We start from the raw sequence: 22,237 nt of genomic DNA on the forward strand, positions 1-22,237 counted from the left end.
TTAGAACCAAGAGTCTGTAATCACTGTTGTTGTGAATGCAGCTTCACTGTTTTAGTGAGGACTGATACTTCTGGAAGTGTCATTTTTATGTCTGATCTCCCAGAATCATAGCCACAGATCCACTACAGTGCCTCAAATTCTTGTGTTCCATTTTCCATGGAACGAATGCTGCACGGCTTTTGTTTGGCTGTTTATTAAAAACATTGTGTTATACTGGAGGAATGGTCCAGATTCCAAGTCTGGATGTTTCGTGGATGAAAATTTATATATGAAAATATAAATATATATATACGTGATTGATTATGTTTTCTGGTTTCTGTTTTGTGGCAATAAATGCATGTTTCACTAATGAGAACAACTGTCCATGGTCAGACAATTTGACTTTGCCAATGACCGTATGCGGAAGGAAGAGTAAGAAGAGGGAAATACATGATACTGCGATGTAATAATAAAAACCTGCCTGTTTTCACATTTTGACAACCCAGTAAATTCATTGTGTGTTTAGTAAACATCAATAAACATGTCCTTTAGGTAAACAACCACCTTCTTTCACCTGTTTCCAAGTCTGCCTCTTATTCATTTTCTATGCCCTACTTTCTGGTTTGGAAGAGCTAATGAACATGCCATATAGGGTTTTGTAGACCTTGGTCATATTGTCCCTAAGTTGTTTCTTTTCCAGATGGAAACACCACATCTGTTTTTCCTGGCAGAAAATCCATTTCATACCTTTGATCATCATTGCAGCCCTTCTCTCTGTCTTTTCAGTTCTGCCACGTCATTTCTGACATGAAAAGAGCAGAACTTCCCTTGTTCAGTGGCATAACATTGTGGTAGTAAAGCTGGTGATCAAACAGTGGTGACATGATGCTGCTGACCATAGGGCTGTTCATATGATAACAGAGGCATTGACTAAGCCAGAGCTCCTGAGAGGGGGAATGCAGACACTTGGGTTAGTGGGAGCAGGGAGGGCCTGCTGCTCTTCACTGGGCTGGGGTCAGGATAGGGGCTTCACCTCTGGGGCACGTATCCTAGTGGACTGTGGAGCTGGCAGGCATATGAACTGCATGCAGTGCAGGTAAGTTATTTTTCAGTAGGGTGACTGAGCAGGAAATAAAGAAGATTTCAGCGATGTAGCAGGGGCAATATCTGAGGCCTCTGTGCAGAAAGCAGAAGATCAGAAGCAAACTTAAATAGTGGAAAGAATAGCAAAACAAGCCACCCTGGAAGCTTGAGACCTGTGGCAGCAAGGCAGCAGCTCCACTCTCATTTTTTAAAAAAAAAAAAAAAAAAAAAGCTTGAAGAACAGATGCAGAGTCTTGGCAATAGAATGGAAAGACGAATACATTCCTCTGGAAGAGATAACCAGGCCAAAAGCTTAACAGATCTAAACAGTCAGGGAGAAGAAACAGTATCAGCAGCAGGAGAGTCCTTTCTGTGGGAAACTGGTGTGCATCTGGTGACTTGACACACAGTCATGGGACGCTGGCTGCTTCCATCAAGAATCCTAACGACTCATCAAGCCCAAAGACTCACTGCCCTTCCATGTGGGAACCAATAATATTGTGAAGTGTGACCTGGAAAAAGTTAAGCAAGACTGCAGTGACCTTCAGGTTGAAGTCAAGGAGACAGGTTCTCGGATTTTCTAGTCAGTTTTGCCAGGGAAGAGTGCAGGCAGAAGTGGGCTTATTATTTAGGTCAACACCTACCTGTGTGGCAGGTGTCACTGACAGTATTTCAGCTTCCATAATCAAGTGACACTCTTCAACCACTGTGAGCTACATGGGGAGAAGAGATACACTTATCAAACAGGTGCTGGGACATCTTTTCCAATTCTCTCTGACAATAAATTGGACTTGAAGCTAGGGTTAAAGAATTGGAGACAAGCAAGGCCAGAGGGGACAGTATGAAAGCACGTATGGAGCAGAGTGAGAGGGGAGGCTATGATGCGCTCCTTGGAGGCAAGGAGCAGATGGGACATCATCTCAAGTGCCTGTGCACCAATCCTCACACTCTGGAGAACAAAACAGAAGAAATGGAGTTCCTTGTATGGTCTGAGTTGCAATGTCATTGGAATTACAGGAACACAGTGGGAAAGTTTAAGTGTCTGGAGTCTTGATTTTCTTCTACAGCTGCTTCTTGAAGCACAAGAGTAGGTCTAACCTCTTAAGAAGGAAAAGGAGAAGGCATAAAAAGAAATTAGCTGGAAAGAAGTGAGCTACAGAGAGCTCAGATGGAGAAAGAAGCACTAGAGCAGTGCAAAATGGAGCAGACTCCCAAAGGATCCCCTTCACCTTGAGGATCACCTTCTGTAACTGCATCTCCCATTTTGCTTTTCCAGACTGTGAAAAGATCTTTCTAAAACTTCATGTAATCAACCTTACTGTCATACATGCTTCTGTATCATTGGCAAACATGGTCACGCTCTTGTACCCTCCTTGTTTCAAGTCAGTTGTATGTGTATTAATCAATGTTGAAAGAGAACTTCACTGGTGGACACGTTCATCTGTGAGAGTTTACCCTTTATCTCCTTATCTCCTGTTTAGCTCTTTATCTCCTGTTTAAGAAAGTATTTTGCCATACAGAAGCCATCTGGATAAGTAGTTCATGTTTATCACGGTGTCCACTAATTCTGTTCCATGCAACAGGCCCTACTAATTGGCCTGGTACAAATCAAATCTCCCTGGAAACTGGCACCAAATTCAGTGTCTTTCAGTTCTCAGGTACTGCATGAGTTTTAAGGGATGCGTGTTTTTAGTTCCTTGAGAACTCCCGAGGAAATAAACTGGACGATGAGATGGCACTGTTTATTTGATCGCTGTGTTTCATGAACCTATTCTGAAGTCATTTCAATTTCTGATAGATTCTGTCATAAAAATCCCTCAGTGAGTTCTTACCACGGGAATTTCCCATGAATTAGCACAAACCTCTCTGAAGGAATCACTTAGTTTCTCTTCAGTGAACCCTTTTGTATCCTGATCACACAGTGGCCCTACAGAGTCCCCAGGCAGCTTTTTGCTCCTGATGCATTTGAAGGAGGATTTGCTGTTAGCTTTGATGCCTTTGGATATTTGCCCCTCAAAACCATATTGTCCTGTCTTGTGGTTTTATGTTCAACCTGTCAGTATTTATGGTCACTTAGGAGGAATACGATTTCAGCTTTCAGAAGGAGACTTTTTGTTTCCGTTGACTTCCTTTACCTTCCCGTTTCACTGTACTAACTTCTTGTTGTTGTGTCTTAAGCTTTTCTTGACTCCTGTGTTGGCCCTGCATGTGCTTCCAGTATGATGATATTAAGGATGCCATATCGCGCTACCTGTGAGGACTTAACTCTTAGCTAATGCTCGACTTTGTTTTTCTCTTTATGCGCCTTATAACTGGTCAGTTTTCTGGCTTTGGTAGGGAAGTTAGATCTGAGCACACAATGATCACTGCTAAAGAGCAACTTCTCAGTTGCAAGGTGTCAAATCATCTTTTGTGCACTGTTTGAGACTATGGCAAGAATTTGGTCTTTTCTTGTGGGCATCCTGAACACTCCCTACGCTGGGATCCAAAATCCAGTCTCTGTGTGATGTCTTGCTGTCACCCTTCCTGTGGACTGTACAAGCCATAGAGAGAGTAGAAGACTGCCAGAACTATTAATTTTGTACCCTCCTTGCTTCTCTAACCTCTTTCAAAATGTCTCTCTGTTACTAGACAGCCAGTACTGCAGATTCCATACTGTGTTTTTGTAGTGTCAACCCATACAAGTTATTTAAATTCAATTAGATAAAGACCTTACAGTCAAATTAAAGAAATTATCTTCGTCCACACTACAAGTGTTATTCTGAACTGTGTGTTCCTTTCCTTCTTGTTTTCAAACAGGTAATTTTTAGACTGTAATTTCATTATGAAAACCTTTTTACTTTGTTCAAATGATGAGCCTATTCATACCACATTAAGATCATAATGTTACCTTTTTAAAACTAACATTTTCGTTACTAATTGCTTTTCTCTTTCATAAGAAACAATATGAATCTGTTGGGAATTACCTTAATGCATGATATTTCTGCAGGGTAGCCAGAAAAGGAATGAATTGTCTAATTATTGTACTAGTTCTCTAGTACAACTCTATTACTCTCTATTACTTCTAGGCAGAAGTAATGAAAGAGGAAAAATTCAGAAGCATATTTTGGACTATCAAGTTTAACTGCTACTGCCATAGAATCATCTGTGAGAGAAAATGAGTAAATCTTGAGGGCTTGCAGTCCTTAAGCTCAACTTTTTAGCCAATGTTGTTTGAAAGACTCTTTCCTTTTTTCTTTACTACTTCAGAGTAGTAGATATATGTAATTTATTTGACTAATCAATGTACTCTCTGCTAGAATACTAGACTTTTGTTGTTGTTGTTTAAAAACATTATAAAATCAGATTCATTATAATTCTCTATTTGTTTGAAAGTCCAGCCACATTTAGTAAGTGTAGCAAACTTGAGTCCTGAAAGTATGCAGAAAATCAAGCTTCTGTGTTATTAGCTGGAAGAAAAGAAGAGCAAAATCTTGTAGACATTAGGTTACATACAGTAAGTTATCCTAAAAAATAACTAGCCTGTTTTGCTTTGCTATATAATTTCTGAATCTCTGACCAACATACTAATGACTAGTTCTTTAATAGCTACTCATGATAATATTCAGATCCACAATCCTGATTAATTCAAACATTCAATGATAATTGCAAATTACACAGTCTGTTCTTGGATGTACTACACTGACAGTCTATGTATTGATTGAGAAATCAGTCTCGTACAAGACAAGCGAAAACAAGAGAGAAGATTGTTCACCTGAATAATTTCTCCACTAGAAGCAGGAGAAGAGGAAGAGACCAGACATCTCTAATTCCTTAAGACCTTCCCAGATTCCTTAATCTGGGCAGGATTTATAGTGCTTACTCTTCATCTGCATGCAATGCCGAGGATGACATGTAACTTCAAAACTCTGGAAGGGAAGACTAGTAAGAGATGTGTAAATGGAGAACTGGAGAACCCCATGAGTGAGATGCTGGAGAAGACTTTGAATTTATAAACGCTGACAAAAAGATTGCATGCAAAGAGTTGTGTGGCTTTAGTATGCACATATGTTGGTGAGTATCCTGACACCTCTGTAGGTATCACTAGCATCTCGGCATAATGCACAGCAGACTATAGATCAGAGAAGAAAGAAAAGTGGAACCTGAGTGTGTTAGAATCAAAAAGTGTTCTCTCAGTGCTTTGCTGTCCACATCGTTTTTAGAAGTTTCACTTCATGAAACCACATTGTTTCACTTTCTTAGCTTTTCACGTCTTTAAACCATACAAATAATCTTTACATCATCATAAGCATCTTCCAGCTATAACAGGGCTATGTTGCTCTTTTCAGAACAGAAATGCCCTACAGATATGTATCAGAAGATCAAGGTAAAAGGCATCAGTCCTCAGTTCTGTCTGATGTACTAGATTTCCTGAACATGCAAAACTGGGCTCCAAAAACTGCCACCATAAAAGGATTTTTTAAAATGTTATTATTTTCAACATAGATTTAGTAAATCTTTGACAGCAGAGGAGTAAACCGGGATTACAATTTCAGGCCAATTTAATACTGAAGAGTCAGGATCTGTTACTTAACTCCAGCCATGTTTCTCTCGCTCTCCTTGGAGAATATCCAGTGTCTCAGAGGTTTTGTTTTGCTACCACCTTGAACTTTACAATTAATAAGCCCTAAAGCAAGTCAAAGTGAGTTAGAAAGTCAATTTATCTTACATCCTCTTTACATTGCTACTCCGAAAGGAGTAGTAGCCAACATATGAGATAAGAAAGCTCTTAGTAGTTCTAATCCTGTCCTAACAGTCCAAGGCTTTTGCTTACATTCCATTACTTTGGGGACTGAAGTAGTTTGCCTGAGAGGAAGTGGAATACCACAGCAATCATGGTGCATGATAAACCATTGTGTGTGTTGGCAAGGGATGCAAAAACTAGTGAGAAGGGGAAAAAAAGGGAGAGAGCTAAAAGATGGAAGCTGAATACAAAACAGGAGGAAAAATGGAATTAAAAGGGACTGGGTAATTTGTAACAAAAAAAAAAAATAATAATAATAATTTGAATAACTTTGGTGATTGTGATAGAGAAGAAATAATGTAATTTTGCTAGGAACAGAAGTCCAGGCAATTGGGCAGTATGCCTTCAGAGAGCCAGGCTTGCCTGTAACTCAAAGAGGAACCAGGGCAGTGTGCCTGGAGAGCTGAAACATGCAACTGAATGTAATTGTGACCTCATTTGTATCAGAATCCAAAAAATAGAAAATAAAATGGGGTCTGATTTCTGTAAAAGTTTTTAAAGGCATGAAAGGGATTTCTCTAAAGTAATCTTACATGAAAAGGAAGAAATAGTGTATATTTAAACATGATCATCTAAACTTGTTCTTGACTTCATAAATAATCCGTATGAAAACCAGCATAAATTGGGAATTGCTATGCTAGTCTCCTGTAGATAAGCATGTGATTGTAAAAGCTCTCGCATAGGGTGAGTGCATGAACTAGAAAAATGGAGGTTCTAGCTGATAAAATGCTAGCACTTGTGTCAACTCGTATGTATCTTTTGTAAGCAGGATGATGATCAGAGTTTGGTAGTCATCGATCTATTCTGGGCAGGTCTCTTCTTCTAATCCATAAAACAGATTGGCACATGTCTTGGAACAGTAATTCCCAGAACTTGTCAGTTCTAGAATCCTGGAAAGTCTCCGGAGACCATCAGAGGTCTACGCCAAGCAGGACTGGCTTCAGTGTTGGATCAGATGAGCAGTTGAAAACTACAAGAATGGAAATTTAAGATTTCACAACCTGCCTAGGCAACTGCAACCTCTTCCAGAGTTTAAGCACCCTTGATGTTTTTTATTTATTTTTTTTTCTGTCTTTTTGTTTTGCAAATTCTGACTGGATATAAGGCATTATTGCAACTTGTCACTGCTGCCTTTTGTCCATTCATTTGTTACGTAGCTCTAACTAGAGTCTGGTGCTGTCTTCCCTACTGTCCCCCATTAAGTAGTAAAAGTCTGTAATTAGGTCCTCAGGAGAACTTTTCTTCCCCAGCCTAAATAAATAAATAAATCATTCAGCTTCTCCTTTTTCAATATGTGCTTCAATCCTCTAACCATCTTGGTGGCCTTCTGAAGTTTTGTCTTTAAAATCTTGTGTTTCTTGTTCTTTTGGCCCCAAACCAGGGACTGTACTCAAGATGCAGCTTCAGGACTACAAAACAGAGAGGGATAATTATTTCCTTATCCTGCTGCCAGTTCTCTTGGTAGCACAGCAAAGTATATTGTTGGCCATCATCACCACAGCATTGCATTGCTGACTCGCAACTTCTTGTCCACTAGACTGCCACATCATTTTTGTGGAGATGCTGCCCTGATTATATGGGATTAGTCCAACCTTCATGCAGGACTTCTCATTTTTCTCTTTGGAACTTCGTGACATTCAGGACTTTATTTTTTTTTCTTTCTTGAACTTCATGATGTTCCTGTTGCTCTATTTCTGCAACTTCTCAAGGTTTGTCTGAATGGCAGTCCTGCCCTTCAATATATGAATTGCTTCCTCCAAATTGATGTCACCTGGAAACTTGAAGTTTCATATAGGTACATTCATAGCTATTAGCAAGACCTTTTTTTTTTTTTTTTTTTTAATCTTTTTATGCCTCCATTAAGATCCTGAGACGTGTTTACCACAGAGTTATTGGAATTTTCCACTGCCCTGTTCATCTAATTATTGCCTTGTTCTGGGCAGTTACCCACACCCTAATTTTATTAAATGGAGAAGAATGAAATGCTTCAGTGGAAAAGAGTAAGAACAGTACAAGTGAAAACACAGTCCAATAACAGAGAAAGAGAAGCTAGAATGACTGAATGGTAACTTCTAAAGCCCAATTTTGAAGCTTCTGAACAACATTCAGTGTCAGATCGATAGGGGCGTTGCTAGTGATGTTTTTAATCACGCTTGAAAGCATCAAGACTTCCTGTTTACCTTCTAAATGCAGGGTGGGCTGTCAGGTCTCGTTCATGTCTGAATGCTATTCCAGAACTTCCAACAAGTTAAGCTTTTCTAGATTTTACTGTTTTCCACAGGAAGTAGGTACCTTGCATGCAGCTGCTCATGTGTTTCCAGTATGATACGTTAGGAAGGTTTTGTTGCCGCCACAGTGCTAATAATGGCTTAATTGGGAGTGTAGAGATGTGCAGTGTATGGAAGTATGCATGGTGCCGTAGGATATGCATAGCAATATACACAGACGGCTTGTGACATTGAGGTACAACTTTTCTTGTTGAATAGATTAAAACAAGGTAGAGAGTGTTGTACATTTCCATGTCCTGTGTACCTTAGGAAGTTCTGTGTTTCCTAAGATATTTCTATAAGAGACTTCAGTCCACAAGAGCATTTCTTTTGTTTAGCTGTAACCAAGCATTCTCTATTCATCTCACCAGGGATTCTCAACCTTTCCTCAGTACTGTTATTTGTCTGTATTTGAAGATTTAAATGACTGTCAGTGCACCAGTGTGGTTTTATGTAGCATGTTTACAGTCAAAAATGAGACAATTTTTCTCTTTTAATGTTATGGAGCTAAGATTCTTAGGAATTCAATAAATTCATAAGTCTGGTCAGCCTAAATTTAGATCAAATTCGATTTAGATTAAAATTATTTTTTCAGCAGTTTTTTACCATCTCTGATAATTTTATTGTGCCTTTTGCTCAGCGTCATTACACATCTGTCTGTGAAAGGATTGAAGGATTACTTTTAAGATTGCAAAGGGCAGAGTAAGGCGGGATCAGCTTTAGGTATCAGTCAGATTTCTTTGGAGCTGTTTTACTGCTGCCGACATGCAAATGAGCCACTACAAGCCACTCAGCAGGTACAGATGAGAAACTTTGGGTCAGGCCTGTTCAGTTTTCTGGACCACTGCTAGACATGTAGTTTGCCTCAAGTCTTATTTACTGCTTGATGCTTTAGTGGCTGCAGAGGGTAGATGGAATAGAAGTCCCACACTGAAAAAGGAAACCTGTTTAGTTGCCCTTTATAGACTAATTAATATTTTTTCCCAGAAAATGTTGATATTGGACAATTACGACTTTTAAACACAAATTGCTTCATGCCCTAGCAGATAGGTACTCTTTTTAGCACTTCAGAAGAATTTGATAAAGTTGTCGTGAAGTTCCTCCCTTTCCAAGCTGCTCTCCTGCGTGATTTCTCTGGATTACTCCCATCATGATGTCTAATCTTTCTGTTGGCTTCACACTCCCACACTTTCTCTGTTGCTAGGTGCTAAGGACTGTCAGACTGGTCACTTCAGCTTTGCGTTGCCTTTGCATGTGCACTTTGCATTGGCATCATTGGCCTTTGCAGTCTATGAGGCTGTGTTTGATGTGGCCTTACTTAGATCAGTTTTCATGTTGCATTGTAGGTCCTGCAGTTCTTCATTCTGCGATTGTCTTGACAACAGATTTGCATGATCAGCGGGTAGGAATTTGTTTTTAAATTTGACATTCAGATTAGCTTGGTTCCGATGAATAATAGAAGGTTGTGATGATAACACAACATGGCATGAACTGGCGAAAATGACTGTAAACAGAACAAGCAAGACAAATGATGGAGTCAGGTTCAGTGGTTATTTTTATAAAATGTAAGCAAATACTGGTTCTAGTTTCTGTCTTCTTGCACTGTGACAGCTGCTTGAAATCTAAACATATGGATTTATTCAAATATTAGTCACTCTAACTGCTTCTCATACAAAGAGGAGGAAGCTTATTAATTTTTTTCTGACAGATTCTTGATGAAAAGGAATAGCAGATTCTCCCTACTCTTATTTGAGTCCTTTTCTTCTTTCGCTCCTGAGGCATTGCTGTGGACCTGCATGTTGGACATCACATGAGGGAATACTTAACACAGTTTTTTGTTATACTGAATGTTGAAAATAAGGAATGAGGATAGTTGTGTGGGTCTGCCCCCTCACACATCCTCAGTCCCCCCACCGTTGTCTCCTTCCTTCTCTTGGTAACTTCTGATGTCACCTGATAGAAGACGATGAAGTGAGAAATGGCAGACACTGAAGCAAGCTAGTTAGGAAATTACTGATTACCTGTTCCAGCCACTTTCATGCTCTAGAAACCCAAGGATATTTTTTTCCATAAGTGATCCAGTACCTCTCTGCTTCCTGTTTAAGAAGGGTTGTACGCACAACTGTCCTTTTCCATTCATCTCTGCAGGGCAGGACTTAAATAATGTGGACAGTGAAAGCAGAAAACATGGGTTTATACGTCTCAAGAAGAGAAGTGTTCCCTCAATAAGGGACTAATAGTTTAGAGAGAAAGCCTACCGAAACCTGTAATTTTAGGGAATTTTCTAAAATAGGAATTCGTATAGTAGGACTGAAGGAGATTAGTGGAGGGTGAGTCATGAAGTGTGCTAGGAAATGAGAGGGGGAATGCTGAAGAAAAGAGAAAGGAGTAGAAAAGAACGATAAATGATGGTCGTCAAATACAGAAAGGTGTATTTTGAAGAACAGATTCATGAATAATTTGTCTTCAGAACATTTTCTTTCTTGCAGCATAAAGGTTTTAGTTAGGAAGATACAGAAATGTCTGGAAAGTAGTCAGTGGAGTGATTAACTGAAGAATACGTAGCACATAAAATACATGGTATACCATGCAGATAGCAGAAAAGGAAAAGGTGTTACAGGTGAAAAAAAAAAAAGTGCCTTCTCTTAGGCCGTGGACAAGAACGTGTCTGGCCTACCCCAGCTGGGAAAGGAAGTGAAGGTGGACGGCTGAAGCCATTAAGCTAAGCTTCAAAGTCTGCAATGGTAGCATTGCCATGATAGAATAAAGTAACTTAAAAAGGCTGTGGAATAGACCAGCTGTTACAGCTTTTGTTTTGAAAGTAAACTATGTTATGTTTGGTTTTGTTTTATTTCATGCTATCAAAAATTCGCAGTGCTTATGTGCTTAGGTATAAGCATGCTCGTGTAGCAAATTCTATAGCACTTTGATTTTATGTTCTTCAAAACTTCAATAACATTTCTGTTACAATCCTTTCTGCAGTAAGTGTATTATTTCACCCAAATAAGGCCAGAATTTGAATAACAACTCTTGGAAAGTTGATCTACAGTCTCTTTTCAGACAAGTGATTTTATTAGGTGAGCAAGCAAACACTCTGTGTGAAGTAGGCGTATCTAAGCCAGATGATTTCTGTTAGGTGATTTTTAGTAGTGTTACCTATTAACAAAGAAAAAGACATTTTGGAGTACAACAAAAGCACATGCAGAGAATATTAACAACGATTCCTGATGCAGTATTAACATTCAGCGAGGAGTGTTAGGTCTTGGTTGCTCTTTACATCAATTTGACTCTTTTGATGGTGGTGTACCCTTGGTAGTCTTGCTTGGAGTAATGAATGCAGAATTAAGCTCTGTCAAATTAAAAAGTTAGTGGCCGCTTCAGTGTACACCAACTTTTTCTTGCTGTACATAATCTGTGTGATGGTTCCCCCTTATGTTTAGCGCAGGAGAGAAATCATTCTGTGCCAGTAACAATAGAGACAAAGGGGGGTGGCCCAGCTAAGTCAGATAGAACAGCCACCAGCCCTTCCCTTCTTCCATTTCAGCTACTGTTTCCCTACTTACAAATTTTATGGCTCCATATACTACTGGGTTCTTGGTCAAAGATTTTAGGTAGCAGAGAGGACAAAGACTTTTTGGATCCTTCCTTCTGCCCCTTTCTCCCACTTGCCAAGTTCCTCAGAGGCACGTAGTTGGGTCTAAGAGCTGAGCCCAGACCATTTTCTGTGTGCCCTCTTCCATACCTCTGCAGCACGGGAAGGTCTCTTTAGAAAGAAAAGGCTGAGAAACAGAGAATGAATACATTTGTGTGGACACAAGAATAGTTTAACAAGTGGATTCAGAAAATACATCTCTTTCAGCCCTCAACAAATGCACAGAGAGGCCAGAAAACTTCTTCCTTTTACATATGAGCGTGATTTTGTGTGACTATGACCAGAATGAAAGGGCAGCAAAGTCTGGCAAAATTAAAATAAACATAATTCCCTAAAAGCGTTTCTATTTTGTATTTGATAAAAGTACTGATACCATATTTAATACGGAAATACGGCTCTGTAGGGAATAGAAAGGATTTTACTTATTTTTTCTTGTTTTATTTATCAATTTATTTATTTATTTAAGAAAATAGTCTCTTGTGTATAAAAATGTAAATTTTTTAGAAATATATTTATGAGGTCTATGGATAAACCTTGCCTGGTGGGGCTAGTCTGGCTTCCATGACAGAGTAAATAAAATACATTCATTTAGTGACAGGATTTTTAATACGGCTTTTGTCCAAAACTTTGTGTTTCCCTTCTGCACATCATTAAATGCTGAAATTAAACCATGTTCAGTACGTAACAATATACCTTCAGTATAATTTATTTCAGTAGCCTGTACTATGATGACTGATTTTTTTTCATTTAGAAAAGCTTTAATTGCCATATGATCATCCGCAGAATTTTACATCTTTTTTTTTTTTTAACTAATAGAAATTTTCTTATGATAATATAGTTAGATCACCTTTTGAAAGACATTTTTATTCTAGTAAGAGATCTGCGTAGACTGTGAATGACTTTAATATGGCTTGAATTGTTTAAATTCCATTCCTGATAAACTATTGATTCTATGACACGTATCATTAAAGTGAATGAAGGAATGAGTAGGTGTTACCTCAAAAACTTGAATTGTGAATGTGTTAAAACAAAAAAGGTTTTCCTGTAAGATACTATACTAGCTTTTTTTTTTTTTTTTTTTTTTTTTGCATGATTATTGTTATGTGCTGAGATACCTTATTAATCTCGAGAGAAGTTAAAATGAATGGTTTCATTTATTTTTTTCCAGGAACTGCAATTTGAGAGACTGACTCGAGAACTTGAAGCTGAACGTCAGATTGTAGCTAGCCAACTGGAGAGATGTAAGCTTGGATCAGAAACTGGAAGCATGAGCAGCATTAGGTAATGTATAAATTACTAATTCCTATGTTTGGTAATGAATTTTGCTGCTGTTATGAATTGCCATTGAAAACAAATAGCATTGATCATCTTGTAAAAAAAATACGTATACATATATCAAGGAGCATGAGATTTTAGTCATTTGGAATTTTGCATTCTGATCCACATTTTTTTTTTAAAGTCCTAGAAGAGGATGAATTTTATGTAATTGTTATCTGCTTTGTCCAGTAACAAGATACTAGTCATATTTGGAATTCATCGACTTGCTGTAGTCTGAGTGGATTAATAGAAGAACTCCTGTTTCTGTTACCTTTTTGGTGGAATTCCTATTTCCAGCTATCATTTTCAGACAGAGATTTCTGAGAGCAGAGATGTGTTTATAAGTGTGTGAATCTGTTTTATCAAAACTTCATCACTGAAAGTGTTAAAAGCTTTAGAGAGATCCTTTTACCTGCATATGTAATTAAGTTACATAAAGCTGCCAACTTGACATCAAAATGTGATAATGTCACTTTAAAAATATGTTTTTAAACACTGGCTTTCGTAAATGAGATTATTCTGATAAATTGTTTGGATGATGGCAGTTGTACAAAAGCAGGTTGAGCTCTTGGTCAGTTTGGTGTGAGGAAAGATTTGGTAGCCTTGAGCTTCTTCATAGTAGTTTGTTCTCTCAGATGAAGTTAGTAAATGAAAGATGATAGCACTTTGGTTTTAAAGACCAGGAAAAATGCTGTATGGACATATCTCCCTTTTTAATTCGTGGAAATATTAAATGTGATATCTTCTGAATACATAAGATGAAGTACAATATGCCAAGCTTAGTATTAAGTTTTGTGTGATCCAAGTAGAAAAACATATGAAAATATCTGGAATTGGAAAAAATCTGTCACTATAGGAATAAATTCAGTTTAAGTAACTCAGACTGCACTTAAGTTAAATAAATTGTTTTCCATGTTAATTATGAAATAACTATTCAGTAGAATGCAACAGATGTAACAAAAATGCTATATGTAACAGTGCCGTTAACATGGCAAAATTCAGAAGAATCTTTCAGTAATTCAACAGAAGCTGTAGATGAAGTTCATTTAGGTACAAAAATTCTTAACAATAAATCAATAATTAACTCCCTAAGAGAAAAATTTATTCTAATCTATGTGTTCTTTTTTACCAGCTACACTTATATTAGCATTAGAGAATCTGTAGTACTTTGAATTTAAACACAGAGTAGGTAACATTTTGCGATGTAGTACCATACTATATTTGCACTTGAGGTGCATTCCCACAGTAATTTCATTTTTACATACGGCGTGACTGCATTTCAAAAAAGCTGCCTGAACTAAGTTTGAATAATGCTATTATCTTATGACTATTCCAGTTGGTGATACAGAGGCTGGGAAATTTCTTGTTTGGAAGGAAATGTTTTTTTGTGGTGGATTTCTTTCCTGTCAGTGAAGTTAGACTTTTTAGTCATCAGTGGTGTCAAGGTCATCCATCTGTTTCTTAAGGCTCTTCAGTTGTTCGAGAAATTTAATAGTTTGACTACTAATCTCTCTGTAGAACAAACCTGGAATAATTTAGGAGACTGCATGTTTTTTAAAAAAAAGAAAATAATAATAATAATAATTGCCCTTGAAATATTTTACATAGGAGAGTTTAAAATTTCTAGCATTTCAAGTAGTTCTTAAAATGTTTTTAGTTAAAATAACATTGAAAACTTACAATTAAATAGGATTTCGTAGACTTGACATGTGATTTAAAAAGGAAATTACTAACAGTCTAGTATCGTTTGTGTTGGGTCATTGTTTTTCCCTTACATACTACATGGCCTTTTTTGTTAGTTTTAAAATATTCAAAAATTATGGAAGGGTGTAGAACAAACAAAAATATTAAATGAAATTAAATATGAATCAGGCTGATATGCTGACTTTCCAGCTGACTGGAGTCTGTAGAGTTAGACTTGCTTCAAAATACTTATTTCATAGATATAAACACCTGTGAAGCTAAGCTTTTTAGGCAGACATACCGTAAAACTAGGTGGCTAATTTTATTGAAAGTTGTAAGCATTTAAAAAATTACTCTTTTACTGATACAGTATAATTTGAAGAATTTTATGTCTTTGTTATTCAGCCAAGAGAGCAAACCCAGGAACTCTGAAGCAGGCTACACTTCCCAGAATAACCATAAAAACAAATGTCATTCATTAAGTTGTTAAATCATTTAAATGCTAACATCTTTGCTACTGAACTGGAAGTGACAATATTACAAGTTTTTGAATCATTCATTAAGAGTTCCCTAGTAGATTCCCAGTTAATCCTGTCACTTCTGTAGCTATAATGATAATCTGCAGTTAACTTTTTTTTTTTTTTTACAAGAAAATAATCAGAATTAATTTTAAAATACTGCTTGTATTTAGTATTAAAGTAAATTGATGTAAGTTACTGAGTTTGGCAAAACTTGATAATTCCTTTGAGAATAAAGATTCAGGTTCAGCAGATATTGATTCTGTCCCATGACTTTTTGTAATTAATGTTCACATTAACATTTAAAGTTTATTCACTTTCCTACTTCAATCAATTTCTTTCAAGCTAAGGAGTTCAAGTGATGAGAATAGTTCCAAAAATGTAGATTAAATCCTGAACTTTCTTAAGAGGTTTCAGTATGTGTACAGGGGAAACTGGAGATATTTGAAGTTAAAAATAATTGTGTTTTCTTATTAACTTGATAGAAATTAAAAACCCTCACAAAGCAACATTTCATACTGGGAAGATTATTTATTGACCCCATCTCTGTATCTGAACATAGTGGCAGTCTTCCTTTGAGACTGATCTCTGCTTAGGAGAAAAAGGAAGAAGACTGGGCTGATCAGAAGAATAAGTTTGTGGCTAACAAATGAATTCTGAAAGAATTTGGGATTCCCTTAATCTTTTTTCAGCCTAGTATATGGGACATCTTCTGTCCTCTGAAGCAACAGTATGGATTTTAATATCTCTATCTGTCTTCTTAGCTTGTTATTATATGTAAATAGAGTGTACTTAAGGTTTCCATTACAGTCAGTATTATAGTGATAGCACAGTTTTGGGTCTCTGTTTATCTGTGTTTAGCTTTTGCTTTTCCAATTACAGAGCTGATTGAATGTGGAAGTGTCTTATTAGAGAAAGGGAAGAAGCCCCCTTCCTCCTTCCTAGAATTTTGTTATGGGAAGTCCTGCTTTTGAAGCTTCATTCTCCAGTCTTATGTTTGCTCTCCCTGAGTACAGCTTGTGTGATTCTGCCTAGTTCCATCCTTATACTGCTACACTTCTAAGGAAAAAGAAAAAAAAATAAATAAAAAGCAAACAAAAACCTTGGGGACAAAACTATAACCAAAGTTCTGGAAAAATAAAGCGTGCTTCAACCATGTAATTAAAATACATGTTGGGGTTTACTTTTATTATCTCTTTTCTTCTTCTGGTATTTTCACAACAGGTCAATAGCCAATTGCATTAGAGCACTTTTCACCCATGTGGAAAAAACTGTATAATCTTTGCTAGCAAGTATCAGTGGAGACCTACGGCTAATATAAAATCACAACAACAGCAATAAAACGCTAAGGACTGTACTTACGATGGGTACCACTTGCCCTATAGCAGTTTCAAATATACTGATGGAATAAGTGTGGGCCCATAACTATGGGAGACAGTAATACTGTTCCTGTCGTGGAGGAATTACTACGCCTCTAGTGGAGCGGAATGAGTGAACAGAAACTCCAGTGAAAACAGTGAGTGCAGTTTGCCCTTCACGTTTGTATAAGTAACAGAAAGCATCTCGAACGTGACAAAGCAGGATTTAAAATTAACAAAGGACTATTATTTCTGAAATTATACATGCTCAGCAGTACTGTGGAAGAAAGTAAGAAAAATCCCGCTCTGGATCCTTTTCTTGAAACAAGGGTTTTCATTGTTACTACTGAATAAATGAAGCCATTTTACTTTTCTGAATATGGGTTATAAAGATCCTCTTATTTTAATGTAGTTTATTCAAAAAAATAAATAAAATTAATTGATCTCTGAATGAAATGATGTGTCTGTTTTAAGCATGCTTTTTAGGCAGAACGTAAACTAAAACCAAAACTTAAAGCTCTTATTATTAAGCCTGTATAGGTAAAGACATTCTTAAAACCATCTTTAAATAAGTTGCATTTACTTTAAATTCTGTCATTTAAAGTGAAATCCTACCTCTGAGTCTCCAGTAGAAGTGACCATACATCCTTCAGTGATGCCACCATCATCATTACAGAAGGCTGTGCTGCCATTCAGCGAGACCTGGACAGGCTGGAGAGCTGGGCAGGAAGAAACCAAATGAGGTTTAACAAGAGCAAGTGTAGAGTCCTGCACCTGGGAAGGAACAACCACATGTCTCAGTACAGACGGGGAGATGACCTGCTGGAGAGGAGCTCTAAGGAGAAGGACCTGGGGGTCCTGGTGGATGACAGGTTGGCCATGAGCCAGCACTGTGCCTTGGTGGCCAAGAAGGCCAATGGGATCCTGGCGTGCATAAAAAGGAGCATGGCCGGCAGGTCAAGGGAGGTGATCCTCCCCTCTATTCTGCCCTGGTCAGGCCTCACCTGGAGTACTGTGTCCAGTTCTGGGCTTTTCAGTACAAAAAAAGACAGGGATCTCCTGGAAAGAGTCCAGCGGAGGGCCACAAAGATTATACGGGGCCTGGAGCATCTTCCCTGTGAAGAAAGGCTGAGAGACCTGGGTCTGCTCAGCCTTGAGAAGAAAAGACTGAGAGAGGGTTTTGTCAATGTTTACAAATATCTTAAGTGTAGGAGACAGAGGGATTTGGCCAACCTCTTTTCAGTGGCTTGCAGGGACAGGACAAGGGGCAGTGGCCACAAAATAGAGCACAAGAAGTTCTGCACCAACATGTGAAAGAACTTCTTCATGGTAAGGGTGATGGAGCACTGGAACAGGCTGCCCAGGAAGGTTGTGGGGTCTCCTTCTCTGGAGATATTTAAGGCCCCTGCTGTAGGAAACTTGCTTTGGCAAGAGAGTTGGACCCAATGATCTCTGGAGGTCCCTTCCAACCCCTACAATTCTGTGATTCTGTGATCTGGTAGCATCTAGATTTATTATTCACATGCCTTTTCTTATCAGGGAATAATCAACCTGGACTGATTATAATCAGCATATTTTAATACGGTAAATTTAGATTTTTTTTAATCACCTTAAAATTCACTCAAAATACCAAAAAGGATTTTTTTCTTGTTAATATTTGTTACATAGGTGGTATCAGACACAAGTATCTAAATCTAGTATGTGCAGCAGCTATCTATATTTGCAATGGTAGTCCAGCTAAACCAGCTTTCAGTGTTGTTTACTGACATATCTTGAACTACAATCTTAAAAACAACTGCACATGCACATAGCAGAGAGGTATTTATAGTGCACTTCATAGTGGAGATACCAGGAAAATTGTTCTCAGTTTTACCTCCTTGGAACTGAAATTTTATGAAGTCTTCCTGTATGTCTTAAGATTGTGCCCTAGAAACCACATTTTTAGGAACATGCTATAAGCCTGTTATTTCTGGCTGCTTTTTTCTTTTTCTTTTTCTTTTTTTTTTTTTCTTTTCTGCACTTTTCTTGCACATCTAACACATGGCCCACAAGGAGCTGTGTATCCAGCTGTACTGTGAAGCTCCAGGTGGCTCAATTTTAGTCATTATAAACTTACAATATAACCTTTTTTTATCTTATCATAGATATCAGGATACAGAAAGTAATGCAAGGTAACTTTTAATACCTCAATGCAACTGCTTATAGGTATGCAGCATTGGAGTCATTGTGCAATACTGGGATATGGCTCCATACCTCAGATTGATCCTGCCTGGTGAGAAATGATTCTAGTTAGACAGGACAGATGGGTGGCATCAGTACTTTGGATATGGAGTGACTTAATGATTTAGGTCTTACTAATACTTCACTTTTTCTGAAGATTGTCTCAGCAAGTACTAGATTCTGGAAGTGCTAAATTTCATGGTCGTATGTCTTTATAGGGACCTTGCCAGAAATATAGACAAGTGAGATACAAATATGAGTAATGAAAAAAAAAAAAAGTCGCTAACTAAAATAGTTATTTGAGATACAATAGTTCATTTTCTCATACACCAAGGTGAAAACATACATGCTTTTTTTTCCTTTTGGTTACCGTTATTCTTACCGATGCCTTCAAAACTTCCCACAGTAAAATAAAAAAAAAAGACAGTGACAGGAAAACAATAGTTGTATAAAGCACATTATCAAAACTGTAAAGAGCATATGCTTATAAAAAACAGTTGCAAAATGAGATCTAGTAATGTTCAAATTTCTTATGATGTAACTGTTTTTCCAAGAAAACTAAAATGTATACTGCCACAATAACAGAGGTCTCTGTCTGCATGCATCTCTCTAAAGGTCTCCCATTTACCAAATGGTGTTTCAGGGTGGGTTGTTAGTCTCCAGCTATCTACTCACCTATCACAGAAATCTTTGGTGACTTTAGTGGTATCGAGTTGCTACTTGGTGGATGATGATCACTGTGCTAATGTGTTTCCTCTAGGTAAAGGCTGAAACCCAGCACTTCTGAAAGTCAGCCTACTGTTTTACATGCCTAAACACAGCATTTGGGCACTTCTGGAGTCTTTGTTTAGGAATAAGAATTTTGTGAAGTAGTGAAGTTGCCAAGAAGCAGAATGGACAGATTCTGCTTAATGTGACACGTATCACAACGCACCACGTCTGATTTCCTATGTGAATTTGACGTCAATAGTTGATGTTGCTGGCTTCATGTGTAGCACCACACTTAAGAGTGTGAAAGTCAGAGGATGTGGTTTAGAAGTAAGAAAAGTGGTTAGGGAAATACGGAGGTAAGTATTTTAAATACTCTTTCATTGTTTGTTTTGCCTTGTACTTGCTCTCTCTTGATCTTTTGGCTATGAGATAGCGAAAAGATAGACTTGAACAGTGATGGACACTGTATCCCAGTAGACATTCCAGACTTGGTGAATAAGTTAGTTTGAGACCATTATTAATACATCAGACTTATGCCTGGATCATTTAGAGCAACCTGATATAACATTTGATTTTCGTATAATCCTGAATCTAGTAAAACAATTCAGTGATGGGGGAAGGCTTCTAATCTGAAAACTTGTTATTCTGAAAAGAAATTTTCAATGAATAATTGTTTATAATTTTCTTAATTTTCGAATTTAAGATTTTAGCTTTGCATGTGCTGTAGTCATGAAGAAAAAGTACATGTAACTATTACATATTTAGATGACAACATTCTTTTTCCATTTATTTCTATTCTTCAGTGGGACTGCTATTTCTATTTAGAGGTATGTTAGATATATTTTCTATTTAGAAGTGTATTCATTTTTTAAAATCTCTACAGCTGATTCAAAAGACAAAATGAAAACAATTGCTGTATAGAATTTCTTTTAATACATGGCTAGCCAAAGTATATATAATAAAGGATGTATTATAAATACCCTGCTATGTGATTATGGTGGAGCTCTCATATTTGTCATAAGTATGAATTTGTCTGTACTCACTTTAAGGAAGTCCTGTATTTACTTCACTCAGAGGGTGATGAGGCCCTGGCACAGGCTGCCCAGAGAAACTGTGGATGCCCCATCCCTGGAAGTGTTCAAAGCCAAGGATGGGGCTTGGAACAACCTGGTCTGGTGGGAGGTGTCCCTGGTAGGGGGCTTGGAACTGGGTGATCTTTAAGGTCTCTTCCAACTCAAGACATTCTATGATTTAGGAAGCCAGTGGTTTTTTTTTTTTTTTTTTTTTTTTTTTTTTTTTTTTTTTTGTTTTGTTTGTTTGTTTGTTTTTAAATACAAAAAAAAAATCACAAAAAGTGAAAATTGTAAAACTTTTTGGTATTTCCATTAACTTAAATTTTTGCTTTGTACTAGTTCTCTACAATAAAGCACATTGAGAAAACAGATTCGTCCTGTTGATCTCCTACAGGGAACTAACTAGTTTCACGGATTTGTAGCAGTTAAGCTTCTGTTGCTGAAAGGCAAATTTCCAGCAAACGTCCAAGCAATTGAGTCTAGTGTGATTTTCTTTTTTTTTTACAATACCTCCATATCTTTTGCAATAGTATTATAGGTCGTATCATTTCTAGACATATCTCTGAAGGCACTAACTCCAACAAGACTTTGTAAAACACCCCCTCCACAGATGCTCTCTCCCTTCTCCTGCCTGCCAAGTACTCTCCTTTTCTGCCTGAGAAATCACCTCCATGAGAGCAGTAACACAGTAACATTCAGCATTGCCAAACTTGTAACGCTGGCATGTTTATGAAATTAAGGTATCAGGTTTTATTTTAATCTCATCCACACTACTTCAGAGAAGTTATGACAATAACGATATAGATATTTTTCTCTCTAGTGCCTTAAGAAATGGTCTTTTCAGCTAAAAGCCTTTATTTGGGGCTGCCAGTTGTCACTTTGCTTCTCTCTCAATTAGCTTGTCTTTCATTATTATTTTTTTTTGTTTCACTAATACCAGGACAATTAAAAACTCAAAAAAAGCATAATGAAGACAACAGAATAAAAACCTTTTATATTTTACATGTAATCATTTACTGATAAGTAAGCCAATGAAGACGGTTCAAGAATGTATTTTCCAACTCAGTGCATTGCTAGGATGATACTGAGATGTCTGAAAACTCTTAACAATTGTCACATTCACGTGTATGTCTTGTTGCAAGCCTGACACTTGAATATAGCACTAATTTGAAATATGCTTCCTAAGATCGATATTTTCATGTTTATCTTTATTGACGTAAATCTTAGTTATATCTTACAGAATCAGGATCTGTGTTTGGACCACTTATAACAAACCATTTTCTGAAAAATTTGAGCAATACCAGCTGCCATTAAGGACAGATAAGCACTGCAGTAGATTGCCTAAAGAGACTGTAAATACTATCATTTGAAGCTTAAACACATGTAGAATATCTGTCAAGAATGGCATATGGATGACACAACTATTTCTCTACAGCCCTTCGAGCTCTACTTTTTATGATAGTTTGTTGGGCTCTGCTTTAATAATTTGACAATATTCTTTTTGTCCCCATCCTTACTTATCAGATATTGAAATGTTTTTGGATAGGGCTGGAGGAAGACAAGACTGAGGATAATGCTGAGGGAAAGCACCTT

The 22,237-nt window shown here is 37.4% G+C and overlaps 1 protein-coding gene across 5 annotated transcripts in view; it reads left to right on the forward strand.

Moving 5' to 3' along the window:
- The window catches only part of CTNND2 (catenin delta 2), a 642,859-nt gene that overhangs the window by 236,558 nt on the left and 384,064 nt on the right, over positions 1-22,237 (forward strand). For all 5 annotated transcript variants that reach the window (XM_084509612.1, XM_084509610.1, XM_084509611.1 and 2 more), the window contains one exon: positions 12,933-13,045. In XM_084509612.1, coding sequence (XP_084365738.1) covers positions 12,933-13,045 — 113 coding nt within the window. The remainder of the gene's footprint in view (positions 1-12,932; positions 13,046-22,237) is intronic.

This window comes from Aythya ferina, assembly GCF_964211825.1.
Source record: "Aythya ferina genome assembly, chromosome: 2".
NCBI classification, from domain to species: domain Eukaryota; kingdom Metazoa; phylum Chordata; class Aves; order Anseriformes; family Anatidae; genus Aythya; species Aythya ferina.